The sequence below is a fragment of the Sylvia atricapilla genome, chromosome 5 (genome assembly GCF_009819655.1).
Source record: "Sylvia atricapilla isolate bSylAtr1 chromosome 5, bSylAtr1.pri, whole genome shotgun sequence".
Classification (NCBI taxonomy): Eukaryota; Metazoa; Chordata; class Aves; order Passeriformes; family Sylviidae; genus Sylvia; species Sylvia atricapilla.
Genome location: NC_089144.1, coordinates 71519822 through 71536381, shown reverse-complemented (window position 1 = coordinate 71536381; position 16560 = coordinate 71519822). Strand labels below are relative to the sequence as shown.

Sequence of the window (16560 nt, the reverse complement as noted above, 5' to 3'; positions counted from 1 at the left end):
TCATAATGATGGAACATGTTGGGCCTTCCAGGTTCTTTCTTTTAGCTCCATTTTCCTGCCTTTCCCCTCCACAACCAGGACGCAAGCAGCTCCCCATGCCACCAGTGCAGCCTCGAGTGTAATTCTAAAGCAAAGCCCCACTGTAGTGCCACCATGACCAAGCTCTCCCCTTTCTACCACCTGGCCTGAAACCATCCTACAGTCTGCAGCAGGACACCAATGACTTGTCACTCAAAGACCAGGAGGACAGACAAAAAGACGAAATGATCCATGGCTCAGGAGAAGAATGAGAAGGTTCAGCAGCTGAAAGCTCAAGCAGAGCTTGAAGAGCTCTTCAATAAGAGCAGAAGGAAGAACCACGATGCAAAGCACAGTGGGAAAGGAAGCTGCAGTGAGGGAGGTGGTGGAGACATAAAAGCAGCAAAAGCAGTAAAGTAATGCTGTGAGGAATTGTCAGGAGAAGAAGCAGTACCTAGGCTGGCACACAGGGCAGAGAAGGGCACGAGTGACAGCATATCTTAAGGCTGGAGAGAAATTACAGAGGAACAATAGAAACTAAGCAAAAGAAAGTGCAAAATTGGGTTGAATCAGGTGTGTAGAGGATCAGGTGCGGACAAAAGAACTGCTTCCACTCGAGGCAAAGAGCAGGGAAGGCAAGGCTCCTAGCTGGAAGCCAGCAGAGCCCTATCCTGGTCCTATCAAGAGCCTGATAGGTAAATCCCCAGGAAAACAAGCAGTCACTGCTACCCCTGGGGAAGGGAAAGCTCCTCTGAGGACAAACAGGGGCAGGTGAGCAGCACAACACTGCTCCAGCTCTCACAGGTTCTCGGTGGTATTGAAGAGTAGCAGGGAGCTGAGGGAGCTGATGTTCCTGGGAAGGCTGCCAAGGCCTTCTTCTGCATCATCCTCCTGGTGAATTTTGGTGCTCACACACACAGGGAAATACTTGAGCTTTTCCTGCAAGAAGACAGATAAAAGGTGGTAAGACACTAGAACCACAGCTGCTGAGGCAGCTCTCCCCAGCTACCACAACCCACACTGCTGGATGCGCTGTATGGTCTGGGAATTCTACTGCTCATTCTCTACCACACTTTGAGCTAGGAAGCACATGGACAATATTGCAACCCCACACTCGTGACAAACGTTGGCAGTTCAGACTCATGGCAAGTGCTTTTGGTGCCGTGGACAGGTCAGACTGAACACATCACCAGAATAAAACCACCACTCCCGCTCTATAGTCAGAGGACAGCCTAAAAGGCTTTTGTTACAGTGTCCAATTATGACACATATTGATGCAGGCAGTTCCCCACACATCTCTATTACATCCCCTTTGTTGCCTCCACTTGATGTTTTAAGAGCTGTGATCGCACTGGTGGGATACACAGAGATGGCAAAGGAAAAAGAGGTTGAGAAAGAACAGTGCTTGAACTAGGCAAAAAAACAGGCAGAAAGGAGTGGGCAGGGTGGAACGTGTGCCAGATGGTTTTGCAAAGCCTGAGGGATTTGCAGGAGTTTTCAACTCTAATGAACTGAAATCTCCTCTCTCTTGGTTCTAAAACTTCATGCATAATATATAGAGCTCCCTTTCAAAAAGGACTTAGTACATCTGAACAGCCTGACTTTTATAGAGCACAGGAATTGCCATCCCACATCAGACCAGTGTTTCAGCTGGTGTGACAGTGCCTACTGCCACAGGCTCTAGGAGATGAAGCTTAGCACTTACAGCACTCAGGCCTGTAGGGAGGAAAGGCATCAGTTCCTGAACAGACACAACAGACACAGTTTGAGATGAACAAGCCTCCACCTCAGACCTCTCGGCAGACCCCTCATCAGCCCCTTCACAGTTCTTTCTTCACAACTAAGGCAAGGAGCAGCTACAAGGCAGTAAGTGTTCCTACCAGGAGAAACCAGAGCACTTTGTCAGGTTAAATAACTGGCCACACCTGCGGTTTTCTTCTGCCACCAGAGGATGACCACTCCAACTACTGTCCACAGTTTCCTACTGCCTCACTACTTCCAGCCTCCCTGCACCACCCCATTCTCTGAGTCCCTCTTCCCTCCTTGTACTTGTGTGGGAGAAATGGAGACCACTGGTGGTTCAGTTCTAAGACCACATCTCAGTGACACAAGCAGTTCCTGCTGATTGAAATTTTAGTCTTGAATCTGGTAGCCAGAAATCCAAGGAAATTGCTTAGTCACAGTTCAGTTAATCCACTAAGAGTTTATATGATGCTCTGAGACTATAAAACACTGTAAGAAAAGACCTGTAAGGTTTTGATTCAGTTCAAGTTCCAATTTGTGAAAAATGTATTGAAATTAACACCTATTTTTTTAATAGAAGCAAATAGGCAAAAATATAGAAATTCTTATTTAGAGAATGTAGAAACAGAGACTCAAAACTAAAGGTTCTTTTGATCATAAATATTCATTTCCCAATGTTTAATTTTTTAAGCATGAGGGAGTACTGACTTTTTTTTTGCTGGAACTGTTCTGACACACTTAGCCCTCAAGTAATTTATATATTTTTTTTAATTCTTGCTTTGTAGATTTCAGTTAGCACTGGAAGATTGTGCATGACTTTAAGGGTGTAGTGAGAAATAGCCATTACCTACATTTACTTACAAGCCTCATTTAAGGCAGTTATAAAAGCACTAAGCATGAGTATTCTGAAACATGAAATATAATCCTTTTAATTTAAATGCCATCAAAGTGCTAGTCTTACTTGAGTACCTAGATCTGTTCCGAAACTTAGAACAATCGCACACAATCAAAAATATCCTGCAACTGTGAATTCCACGTTAAGGTGCCATTTAAAAATTAGTTTTCTTCTCGGAACATTAAGCTCTTAAGCCAAAGTTTGGCAGCCTTGACATACTGAAGTCATGGGGGTGTGCTTGAATGCTCAAACACGCCAACCTGTGGTCTAGCACCAGACCGCATCACACCTCCAAGGAAGGACACTGCCTTTTCAGGCATTTTGCTTCCTAAGAAACTACAGTTAAAAATATATAAAGTCACTCTGGTTCTTCAGTTTAATCAAACACACACTATTACAAAGGGAATTGGTGTGGTATACCAGAAATCCCACTTCCCCCACACCAATGGAGTACTGAGGCCATCTGGGAAAGCACTTCAAGATGAGCAAGTGACAAAAACCTGGTTTAGCCTCCACATGCCTATGGCAGGCTCTGGAAGAGGCAGAACGGGTCAGGGAGAGGCAGAATTCACAACGCCAAGTTACTGAAAATTTTGAAGCCTAGCAAGTTACTCCAGCAGTGGACAGTAACTTTTGCTTGGGCTTCTTCCAACGCTCAGGCAGACTACAATCTCCCACCCTGTTTACCACATCTCCCACCCTGTTTTGCAGTCTCCTGAGTAGCATGTGCAGCTCCCACCACAAAGACAGCAAGGAACCAGCACCTGGGGAGCCCCACAGGGCCGCAGCCAGCTCCCTCCTGAGTCCTGCCTTGCTGCTACCAATGCAGTGTGCAAAGCAACTGGCTTTCCAAGCTTACCACAAGCACTGTGTTTCTGGCACTCTTACTCACTCGTACCTTACCAACATAAATACCATCCTCTAAACAGCTGAGTTTTCACATGCTTGGGGTGGAGGGGGCAAGAAGAAATTCCAAGGGGGAAGCATTTAAAATTAACTGTAGAAGCACACACATTTCCAACTCAGTTGCTTACCTCGCAGAGCAAAAACCCTAAAGGCTAAGCACAGGTTGCCACTACTTCCCCTCAAACAGAGTTTGCTTTCCTGATGAGGCATTGTGTGCACGTGTGCAAGTGGAGTTTAGCAAAGGCCACTGCAACTGCTCGCAGCAAAGAGGTTCTCATCGGAAATGAAAATAGGCAGTGAGCCTCTGCTGAAAGCCCTGAATAATTAAGGAAAGCATAAATGCAAACATTAGACTTCTCCCTGTCACATTTCATTACTGTGAAGCACGTCGGGCCCTGTGCTCAGCTATGGCTGAGAAGGGCCTGTCCCCCTGGAATGTGGTTGGAGCTTGGCCACACTGAGCCCCACTCAGCACATGAGCCCCTCTATCCTTCACCAGCTGACAGCAGCATCCCCCCACCTCACAGAGGAGCTGCAGGAGCTCGTGTGTGTGAGCTCGGCAAGAGTGACAACTGCTGCAGGAGCCAGACTCAGCAAAGCCAGAGAAAGATCAACAGTCCCAAAAGAGGATCAGAAGATGGGTCACAGGAGGGGAGCAACAAACAACCCCCAGCGCCTGAAATAAAGTCCCTGTGGTGATGGCAGCTTTAGTCACAAAGGGCAGAACATGGAAATGGTACAGAGAGACTGACTGGGACTGGAAGAGGTGGCATCCCAGGCAGATGGCTGTGGGGAATGGCACGTGGAGCCAACTGGAGCCAGCTGAACAAGCATGCCATTTGCTCTTTGTGGGACACTGCTTTTCAACAGCTCAATCCCTTCCCTGTGCAACAAGCTGTACTTCAGCACAAAAGCACTTCAGGGTGGAGCCCATCTCCCTGTCCACTCCCTGCCTGCCTCTGCTCCTCCCACACTCCAGCGGGATGGGAGCACCAGCCAGACAGCAACACTCACTGGGCCCCCTGCCAGACACCAGCATGTCCCATGCAGCTCTGCCTGTGCTACTGCCAGGACTGGAAGGAAGCAGGAAACCTGCTCAAGTTTGCCAGCTGTCCATTCGGCCAGCAATCTTGCTTCGTTGGCCTGGCTGAAATATTCATAACTACCTTGTTGTGTGAGGTCTCAACTCCATTAACACTCAGGAAAGTTTAGCATGATAAATTATTCAATGACAGTTTTATTTTTGACCAAGTCACACAAAGATGAGGAAGGAAGTCTCTTTAGGGGTGGAAAGCAGGGAAGTTGTCAAATTGATCCTTAACCTGCAAGGAATAGCACATCTGCTACTCTTGACACAGCACATTCACGGGAACTTTTAAACTTTAAGCATGGCAACTCCTCTCCTTCCAACCCAAGGACAATGCCCAAGTGCAATGATTTCCTGGGCCAGAAAAATGCTCTAATGACTGACTCCTTTTTCTACTGACACATTCACAAGACTTCTCTTGTGGTTTGAAAGTAAACTGAGTGAGAGGTTCAAAGTCAGAAATACAATTTAATGAGAAGAAAAGGGTAAAAAGATAAAATAAAATAAATGCAATAATACAAAGAGACCGCTGACAGAGTCAGAGTACAATCTGAGCAGGGTGATGGAAGCAATCCAGGCAAGGTGGTCTTCCTGAAGCAGTGATCCCATAGAAAAGTCTGGTAGCTCTGGTCCTCTAGAGGGAGGCACCCCAGAGGGACGGGGGTTAGGGCAGAGCACTACTCAAACAATTGGATTCATTAGTTCATGAAGATGGTGATAGAATACATCCTATACTACAACCCAGGATAATCCACCCCTTATTCTATTACCACCTACAACATGCCCAAATCAATACCTTCTTACAGATGAATGCATATATACATACAGAATGAAACCTTACATACTGTTCTCACTTAAAATTAGGACTCCCTGTGGTACACAATGGGTTTCTCCATCTTTCTGCATTACCCACCAAGTGTAGCCAGGTCCTTGAGCAAAGACAATCCCGTGGATGGGTCTGCCTTTGCCTGAAGTGGGATTGATAGACTGTCAATTGATAGACCCTCGGGTGTTGACCATCCAGGTGGCTTTGGCTAAGTTTAGTTCCCAATTCTTGAAGGTTTCCCCACCAAGTGCCTTCAGGGCAGTCTTTAGTAGTCCATTGCACCATTCAACTTTCCCGGCAGCTGGTGCATGATAGGGAATGTGGTATATCCATTCAATACCATGTTCTCTAGCCCAGGTGTTTATGAGGTTGTTCTTGAAATGGGTCCCATTGTCCGACTCAATTCTCTCAGGGGTGCCATGTCTCCACAGGATTTGTTTTTCAAGGCCCAGGATGGTGTTCTGGGCAGTGGCATGAGGCACAGGGTGGGTTTCCAGCCATCCAGTGGTGACTTCCACCATGGTCAGCACGTAGAGCTTTCCTTGGCGTGTTTGGGGAAGGGTGATATAGTCAATTTGCCAGGCTTCCCCATACCTGTACTTCAGCCATCGTCCACCATACCACAGAGGTTTCATTTGCTTGGCCTGTTTGATTGCAGCGCAGGTCTCACAGCTGTGGATGACCTGTGAGATGCTGTCCATAGTAAGGTCCACCCCTCGGTCACGGGCCCATCGATATGTTGCATCTCTTCCCTGATGACCAGAGGCATCATGAGCCCAACGAGCTAGGAACAATTCTCCCTTGTGCTGCCAGTCTAGATCCACTTGTGATACTTTCACCTTGGCAGCTTTGTCTACCTGCTCGTTGTTGCGATGCTCCTCATTAGCCTGGCTCTTGGGTATATGCACATCCACATGTTGAACCTTCACAGTCAGCCTCTCTACACGGGCGGCGATGTCCTGCCAAATGTCAGCGACCCAGGTGGGTTTTGCTCTGCGCTGCCAATTGGCAGGTAGGTACTGTCCCAAATCCCAGCTTATATCCACGTGAGAATGCGTGGCTCCTCCCACTGAGCGGAGCATTTCCCAATGGGATGATGAGTCATACAAGGGGTCCTTGATGGCCCATTAAAGAGAGATAGCTCCCGGAGGGAGTTATCTATGAGTCATGCAGCAAGGCATTGATGGGCCATTAACAGAAAGCACCTCCAGAGGGAGGGGGGTTTGGGAACAGCACTGCTCAAACAATTGGATTCATCAGTTCATGAAGATGGTGATAGAATACATCCTATACTACAGCCCAGGACACCTTCCTACCAATGGAACTGCTCCAGAGACCTGGCAGTTGACAACCATCCAGACAAGCTTTTGTACTGACATGGCCCTCTCCAGCTGGCATCTCCATGAGCTCCCCAGCCTGACCTCACACTCTCCCCTCTGACAGGCCAAATCAAAGTATGTTCTAGTCCCCAAAGCCCTGGCCCACTTTAACAAAGAGATTAACAGCCTCCAGGTTCTCTTTGCTTGTCCTTCCCAAGGTGGGTTCTCCTCCTTACCTGCAGAGCTTTTTCATCCAGCATTCGGTGTTTGCTCTGAATCTTGTGTCTCGGCCATTTCTGTTTAGATGGGTCTTCTGCACCAGCAAAAATTGAACAGTACTCCTGCAGCCGTTCAGGGGCTGGGTACTTAGCACTGGAAAATACCTATGGAGAAACAAGGAGAGACTGAAAAATCCCAACAACTAGGCAATCCTATGATACAGAAACACATGGAGAGGAGTAAGATGCAGTCTGTGCAGCCAGTGGGAAGGGACAGCCTTGGAGTCAACAGACTCCAAAGGACTATGTGCACAACCCCAAATTTGTATGGGCTGCCACTTCTGAAACTGGAATTGCCAGAGCTCTTCTCTCTCTCTCAAAGTACTACGAAATCACTGGCAAAAAGGCTTCCACTGGCAGGAAAGGAGTTGGAAATTCTTTATAAAATAGAACAAGAATGGGGAAAGAAAATTTTCACCAGTTTTATATGGCTCAATGGGATTAAGATGCACTAAAGGAGGCTCTCTGAGAGCAGCTTTCATTCAAATAAGTGTCTATGAGCCTGAAGTGAGGGTGTTAGGCTTAGCTCAGCACATGGCCTTTCTCTTTCTCAAGACGCAGCTGGGATAGAAACTTATACAGGCTATATAATACCTGGAGCTGTGCGGCTCACAGGTCTAAAATTCATCAACTGGCCAAATCAGACATGGGATTCTCACCACAATCCTGCTCAGCAGCGAGGCATAGAGAGGTGAGTGAGCAGCAGCTGCAGAAGCCAAGCACCTTTTCTTCTCCAGAGCTTACATCAGGAGTAATGCAAGAAGGAAGAAGAGGTCACGCAAGAGGTCACTGAAGTCACTACCTTAATAGCCTTCTTGCTGCCCTTTATCTTTTCGATCTTCGCCTGGGCAAGTGTGACTCTCTCCCCAATTGCCTGGAGCTGTGCCCTGCTGGCCTCCACCCGCTGAGAGATCCTAGGAGGTAAGAACACTTCTTAAGCCAAAGAATCCAGAATGAGTGGGGTTTTTTTTAAAACAGCCAGCTAGCTCCCAGCCCCTCAGAGAAGCATGAATCTCAGGGCACCAGGTTGTTTCACAGTGCAAAACAGTGCTGGTTGAGACATGCTTGTACGCAACCTATTGAGAGCTCTAGGTACTCCAACATGAAGTAGGATTAGTCCATGACTCACAGCATGATGCTCCTGTGGCTGTTTGAGGCACAGAAAGATGGAAAACTGGCAACAGACACAGAGTTGATAACACAGGGATGATTTAACTATTGCTGAGCAGAGCTTAGACAGAGTCAAGGCCTTTTCTGCCTCACGCACCACCACAAGGAGTTGGGAGGAGACACAGCCAGGACACCTGATCCCAACTGACCCAAAGGATGTTCCAGACCATATGGCATCATGCTCAGCATATAAACTACGGAGAAAGTTGCCTGGAGGCCACTGCTCAAGGACTGGACAGGCTTTTTTAAGTTGGTAGTGAGCAATTGTTTTTAATTCCACCACTCGTCCTTCTTGTGTTTCATTTCTCTCTTTTCTGTTATTTTCCTTTACATTACAATATTAATAGTAGTAGTAGTATAATTATATTTTATTTCAATAATTTAACTGCTTTTATTTCAGCCCATGAATTTTCTCACTTTTACCCTTTTAGTTCTTCTTCCTCCTACCCTGTAAGAGTAGGGCCTGTGTGGTGATTAGTTGCCAGCTGCAGATAAACCATACCGCTAGATCAGCATCAGAATGCTTTGGGACTGAGGTGAAAAGCACTGTCACACAGGTCCAGCCAGAGGTTATGAGGGATGCTGGGAGCAGGCACCAGCTGCAGGTAATGATGGAGTCACATACTCAGAAGAGCCCTCCTTGCCCATGCATAACAAGCAGATTCTCCCCAGCTACAAAGTCAAAAGGTGAAAAGCATTCTGAACTTTCACCCCTCCACAGTGGATTTGGGGAAGACTGTTTTTATGGTGACAGAACCCATTAGGAAAGAGAGCACTCCACTTCAGCAATGTTTTGTAGCAATGAGCTCCACTGGATCATTCTGTGCCTGTAAAAAGCAATCACAAGTATTGTCTTTAAATCTCACCAAGAGTCTCTCTTTGCTTTTGAGGAGAGAGCTCTCATGCTCTTTTTCTGGTCTGTCTAATGCCCTTCAGTAATGAATTTGAGATCAGCAGCGATTCATGGTTCCTCATTTCAAACTGTACCAAATCCATCTTTTCCAGTATTTTCACTTTGGGCAGCACATTCTCTATTATAACACAGAAATATAACCCCCCCGCCCCCCTCAGTGTAGGTAGTGAAAAACAGCAAGTACAACCAGCCTATTCTCCTTGTACCATTCTGAAAAAACCCTCACTTTCCCTAAACAGCTTCAAATATTTCTGTTTGTTTATAGCCATGCTGTCCTCTTCCTGGAGGCATGAAAAATCCTTCGTTATGCATATGGCATGATAGCACACAGCTTGTTTCTACCTTATTCTGTTTGGAGTGGGAGATGTACAAAATTGAACCTCATGAGATCCTCCCTCTCAGAATTATTCTCCATTACCCCATTTTATTTTAAACATAGTCTAACAGCTTGTATTTTTGTACCAACACCGAGTACAAATCTGTTCACGATTTCCTTCCCACACCCTCCCTCTGCCTCACTGGAGTAAGTCCACATCACTTATACACTTGATAGGTTCTCAGAGTAGTTTCTGTTGTTCCTTTCAGTGTGCATTTCCTAGCACCTGTCTGCAGCAAATTTCATGTGTCATAAAACTGCCCCATTGCCTTGTTTTGCTCAAGTGTGAGATGCTCTGAAGGACCTAAATCTTTCCTAACTGCTCTTACCAGCAAATTTTCCCACCTCACAGTTCACCTCTTTTCTAGAAGTTACATAATTGTATTGATTGACACTATTTCCAGTACTGCTCCCTAGAGGCATCTCACTATTTCTACTTCCTTCAAAGCTGAAAAAGCCTAGTAATTTATTTCTGCTTTGCTGCTCTCATTCAAATCAATGATGCAATTTTCTCTCTCACCCAAGAGTAGACCTTTCTCCTAGAAGAACTCAACAAACTTTCCTGAAGGTCCAAATAAAAGTGAGGTATCAATTGCCTTTTAGCCAGTACACCCTGCTGACTTCCAGACACAATTTTCAGGATCTGACAAGGCACATGTTTCTCTCCCAGAAGGATGTGCTAAGCAAATAGTTATGCAAGTTCAGGCCTGGAAACCAGTAAGTGTTCTCCCTTTCACTTCATGAATGTGAGTCCAGTGAGGCAAACACCTCCCTCACTCCCTTTCCTGCCCCACATTATCCCCAATGCTTCACCAGGTACCAACCTCTTCCCCTCCCTTCCCTCACTCAAAGAAAAAGTAAAAAAAGAGGGAAGACATCCATCCCCACTGCCCACCAAATACCATCAGTGAAAGCAGACTGTATCAAGCAGAGAGCCTGCTCCCAGCACAAACTGGGGAAGTTGTCCAGTGCCAGCTCAGGTGTTTCAAACCATGATGGATGTTCTGTGAGGCACTCTGTACTCTCTGCTGTGATCTCCTGCTCTGGGATTTACTAGGCCAAATCCCACTGACCTTATGAGACCTGCAAAAAACCTTCACCTGAGGTTGTACAGATGCAGGTCCACAACCCAGAAGGAATACATATAAGTGTACAGAATTAATTTATTGTTGCTGAACAAGATAAATTTGGAAAAAAACAAAACAAAACAAAACAAAACAAAACAAAACAACAAAACTTAAATCCCCTAATCCAAGTAATCCAAACTTCATCAAATGTACAGGCTCCTAGAAGTGCATAACTGTTATCCACTAACAGTTCAAGATATACCTGTATGTGTTAGTTACAAGAGACAATATACCATATCCTAACTGGAAAAAATACATGGAGGAAACCTCCTCCTATTTGATCAACTTTGTCTACTGTTGTAGAAACTAAACTTACTCAAAGGACTCAACTGGTTTTTTTGAAGAAAGGAAACAGGAAGGAAGAGATGGAGGGATATGGCTGAGGATTTCAGGGGCAGTGCTGGAGGAGAGGTCTTTCAGACCTTAATCTCCATTAAAGGGAGGACAAGGACAATCAGGACAAGAGGGATTAAGTGTTAATAAAATGGCCCAATACGGCCTCTCTGAACCCATTGCCCAGGCAGCCAAAACCACCATGAGCATCTGAACCTACCCCATGTCTATTCTCTTAGTCACTGCTGTGTTATTTTGCTCTTGGTGCTCTTTTCCACTTGAGAAATGCCTTTAGTTAGATTCACTATGACTCTGGAGTTGCAAAGGAGCAGGAGTGACAGTCCCTTTCAGCAGGATGTGCTTGATTCAGGACAAGTGAAAGGGGGGAGTCTGTTGAAAAAGGAGAATATCTCACCTACCTTCAAATGCTGGGCACTGAGCCAAATCAACCTTCCCCTCCCAGGGCTTTTCTTTGGGGAAGCAATACATGTGGCAGATTAAATCTATTTAGTAGATTATTTCTTAATCCATTCAGACTTTTATTTTTTCATCTAAGCAGATATTAAAGCCAACCTTTCAGCTGCTTTGATTCAAGTTTTCACTTTCCCTTGTCCCTCTGAAATATTTTTGCCCTCAAGCCCTCTGCACTTCACCCCCAAGTTAGACCTTGTTTCTCCTTTGTCCTAAAGCCCTCATTCTGCTGCCTTTAAGCCACTCCCCATTTTACAGGCAATTTTCTCTAGCACCCACAGCAACTTCCAGGAGTGATTCTTCACAATTCTTGGGAACCTCTTGAGGGCCTCTCATGCTGGCCCCCTATCCCATCTGCAACTACAGAGCAGATCACTTCCTCTTATTCCATTATAACTCCTCTGATAAATCTTACATTCAGGTGGCTACTGAAAGATTTCCTCTGCTGTTGTCTATTCACGGTGGAAAAAATGCCGTTTCCTTACTCCCACAGGAAAAAGATTTGAGGCATTAGGAATCTGGGACACTGGATACTGCCTGACAGTACTGTCAGCACTGGCAATAATGCTACACTTGTATGCGAGTCTTCAAGCACTTTACAGTGCCAACCAAAAAACCTGTAATTTTTATCATCTGTATTTGCTAGAGATCAGACAGTATCAGAAAAAAAGTTTAAAATCAGAGAAGGTTTAAAGACAGGCCAAAAGATTCCAAGAAAGGTGTCTGACAAAGACAGAATGTAGCTGTAAGGAAGCATCACAGCAGCCAGAGCCCCTTTGCTCTCTCTGTTGAATGTCCACGTCACCTGAAAGTGACAGGGATGACAAAACTTCTGAAATGGGAGAGAGGATAGGCAAGTTGCACACCAAGGTGAATGAGAAAGGTTAGGCAACAGAGGCTGGATCAAACTTCTCTAGAATACCAAAGAACTTCATTTTCATGTCTGAAGTACAAAAGTAAACGATCAACCAAGGAGAAAGAATATTACAGAGCAGAATGAGAAATGAAGTTGCACAGGAGGATAAGGCAGATGAAGTATTAAATTACTTTTTCCTTAAATGAGGACTGTACACATCACAGCAAATCAGGCTTATGGTCACCTCCCAGCCCAAGCTCCAAACCTGAGAGATAGCAAGATAGCAGGGAAACACTTAGCATTGCTGTTTTAAACTCAGGGTACATAAAGTAAATTTATTCTATAAAACCTTGGCTTCTTGCTTAAAAGTCAAGCTGCCTTTTTTTTTTTTTTTTCCTATATGACATGTGCTTTTATTAAATTGCTCCCTTACTGCAGGAGCCATGAATAAAAAGGGATTGAGTTCATGGTTATTGTATTTAATTTTATTCTCAGACTCTCCAAGCAGCTGATACTGGAGCAGGGTAACAAGGAAAGAAAACTGTCAAAAATGAAGGCTGCGAGAAGCCCACTCCCAGTGAGTGATTCTACCCCTGCAGCTGGCAACATCTCAGGATCAAGATGGGGAGAGCAAAGAAAAGTCTAAGACACTTACGGTTTACACTGATCCAGGGAAGCATTCAAAATCAGCTCAAAAATTCACCTCAATAGTTTAAAAGGCAAAAAGGAAAAATACATACTCTTATGATGAGCCAAACACAGTCAACTACTCATAGAAAGATCAACTTGTTTGCTTTCTGCTCTTCTCTCCCCATATTTAAGCAGTTTTTAAAGTCTTCTTGTCTGAGTAACTGCAATCAGAAACTGTCATCATACACCATCTCTGACAGAAAGAAGTCCCCAGTGAGGCTGTGTAATCAACATTCCTTCCTCCATTAAGAGTTTGGGTATTATACTAATTAATGTCTATCTCACTTTGATTGCTCCTCAAGTCTGATTTGCAGGTGTTTCAGCATTTGCATATTGCCATGTTCCTGTTATGCTGAATGGCTTTGCAGATTGGAGAGTCATCAAGGTTGCCAGGTTATCCTCAGCAGGATCCAGCATATATCACTCTCCAAAGGTCACGTTCTCACATAAAAAACATTTCATTTAGATTTTTAATTTCTCATTTCACTCCCACTACTGTGAATTAAGTTTATGTAAAACTGGAAACCTAGAATTTTGACCCAGCATCACAGCACCTTTCTCCCTCTTCCCCTGCAGCTTGTTCTCCTCTCTAGAAAAGCAGCTTCTTCTTTTTCCCTTTGTAGAAAAAAGTCACAAACAAGTTCCTCTTTAACCTTCCAAGCTTTTTATTTGCCTCATACCACTGACTGGTCTGAAAGCAGATGTGCTTTCATTTTTTTAGAAGAAATATATACTAAATAAAAAGTCAGTGTATACTAAGCAGAAAGTATGTGTTTGCAAATAATGTACACCATTAGATCTTTAAACTATACAGGCTACTTTGGGTCAATCTACTTCTCCTTTAACAGTGTTAATATACATATACAACACAGGTTCTACCATCAGTGACAGCTTTTAGGAAAGATGACTTTAAGAACTCAATTACTTCTAAAAGAAGCCATGGAAAAAGTGGTTGTTTACCAGTACTGCTGGAGTTTCACAGGTGACCTTTTGAGTTCCTCCACTGGCAGTGGAATTGCTTCCCAAAGCAGCAGCCATAGGAAGACTCTTGAGATACTAAGCAGCTGATGACAGTATAGAATCACAGAATAGTTTGGCTTGGAAGGGACCCTTAAAGGCCATCTCACCCAAGCCCCTGCAGTGAGCAGGGACATCTCCAGATTATCAAGTTGGTCAGACCCTTGGCCAACCTGGCTTTGAATACTCTGAGCAATCTGTTCTGGCATTTTACCAGCCTCATCACAGAACATGTCTTCATTATATTTAGTCTGAATCTACCCTCTTGCTTTAAAACCAGTACTCCTTGCCTTATCAGAACAGGACCTGTTAAGAAGTCCTCATCTTTTTTATAAGCCCTTTTTAGGTACTGACAGGCTGCAGTAAGGTCTCCTCAGAGTCTTCTCTTCCCCAGGCTGAACCATCATAACTCTCTCAGCCTTTCCTCAGAGGAGAGGAGTTGTAGTAACTGATATCAGTACTGTAACTAGTAAAAGTTATTAGAAAAGTATAGTAACTTGTTTGTTATCTTTACAGTCTCCACTCGTCCTTGCAAAAATCTCGTAAGTATTTACTCACTGAAGCTCAATCTTTTGTAGTAATAGTCTTAAGTGTTTTCAATTTTGTTTTTATCCTTTTTTTTTTTTTTTAATATTTTGTGAAAGGAGGGCTAATCCTGTTTGGGCAGAATTTTACAAGACTGTCAAAAATAAATTTTGCTTTCATGTTGCTTGAAGTAATAGATCTTATTTGGCAGACAGCTTGAGAAGGTGTTTTGGCACCTTGTAACCTTAAATTAATCAACTGTGTGTAGGCAAACATTAAGTTTCTCATTCTCCCATCAAAGCTCCTTTCTCAGACTAGCCAAAGATCTTCCTCCCTGTCTGCCCCCATTGAAAAGAAAATCTGTATTAATACAGAGTCACAGGAAACAGACAGTGGATAAATGGTCAAACACTGCTCCTAGTTTTTGATGAGTTGATCTCACAACACAAGCCATTGTCATAAAGAATAAGAATGCCAAGCAAAACACACCTGCCTTCAGAGCAGAAAATGATTCCTGGTGATAGTAGTTCACACTCACATCATTCTCTAAGAAAACCACTGCTTTTCTTTGCATTTAATCAAATATCCTTAGAACTTCGTAGCTTTTCACCCAAGAATCTCCAAGCAATTTCCAAGTGTTAATTAAGTCTTGGTTGCTTGTGAAACAAAGAGTGTAATCATTTCCTCCCTGGAATGAAGAAAACATAGGGAAATTCACAGTACAGTCTCAGCAGATCAGATTTTCAGTCCATAGTTCACTAACTTGAACAATTTGCATTAATTCACAGGACTTACCACATACCTTTCAGCAGCTGCTTAATTTTCCATTTTACTGAGTTCCTTTGTCCCTTTAAAGCTACCTGTGCAAGTTCATCTGCCTTTTTCAGTGTCTCCCCATTGCCAAATCCATCCCACTGTTGCTCTCCAGCAAGGACTGACACAAAATACTGACCATTCTCTCACCACCACTGCTTCTTTCTTAGGATCCGAAAGGTAGCCTTTACCCACATTTAAGACACGTGTTTACAAGTAAAGGTTTTTGCATTGACTTGAAATTTTCTCCACTTCCAAGTAGCTGATGGCAATCACATGAAATTTTACTTGCAGATCACAAGTTGAATCCTTCAGTCTCCTTTTCAATAATACATATCTAAAAGCTATAATTTACAAGCTAGTGCTAACTCTATAAAAACTGCTGTCCTGCACAATTTGGATTTGAATATTCAGGAGAAGGAAAGCCCAACAAAGACAAAGGACTTGCTACCATAAAACACCTGTTTAAAGATAACTACACTTCATGTCTTCTCAGAACTCTTACTTTCTTTCTGACTTTGATCACATAACAAGGGTCCTTGCCTCTGTTCCCTCACTGTGCTGTTGAAGTTGTAATCAGATACTCTGTAAATGACCTCTGAAGCACGATTTGAAGTACCCAGGTCATTCTGGTTTGCACTCAGTACTATGTTTTTGCTTATGTTTGTTGCAGTGATCCCTGCACTTTTCAACAGCTTACATCTCGGTGAAATTTCTTTTATTTCCTTGCACTCACTGCTTTTGCTCAGCAATGACCCTCTTCAGCATCCTGTGAGAGCTAGTGTGGATTCCCAAGATCCTTCTACATCCAAATTTTTGCTACAATTAAAACAAGTCCAACTACGTAAGATAGACCTTCTCAGAAACAGTTACCACCCCTTTGCAATTACAAAACCTCCTTGCCAACTTTGCTTTCCCCTTCCTCACCATTGCTTTCAAAGTGAACTTCTCTTAACAGATCCTCCTCTTTCAAAACAGGCCTCCTTCTCTTAAAGGAAAGATTTCTTCACATATTTTTTGCAAAAGAAGTTTTTTTTATTTAATATTTACTCTTCAGAAACAGAGGTTATTTAGTGTTACTTCTTCATTTTCCTACAATCAGTTGCAGTCACACTCAAATCTCAAAAGGCATCTTCTATCATATGCTCATCAACAACCTAATTTGGGTGTGCTTCAACAAATTAGAACAACTCTATA

At 43.9% G+C, this 16560-nt stretch overlaps 1 protein-coding gene across 4 annotated transcripts in view; it reads right to left on the bottom strand.

Moving 5' to 3' along the window:
• The window catches only part of WASHC1 (WASH complex subunit 1), a 41122-nt gene that overhangs the window by 4926 nt on the left and 19636 nt on the right, over positions 1-16560 (bottom strand). For all 4 annotated transcript variants that reach the window (XM_066320128.1, XM_066320129.1, XM_066320127.1 and 1 more), the window contains 3 exons: positions 7875-7986; positions 7031-7177; positions 821-957 (listed from right to left, as the gene is read on the bottom strand). In XM_066320128.1, coding sequence (XP_066176225.1) covers positions 821-957; positions 7031-7177; positions 7875-7986 — 396 coding nt within the window. The remainder of the gene's footprint in view (positions 1-820; positions 958-7030; positions 7178-7874; positions 7987-16560) is intronic.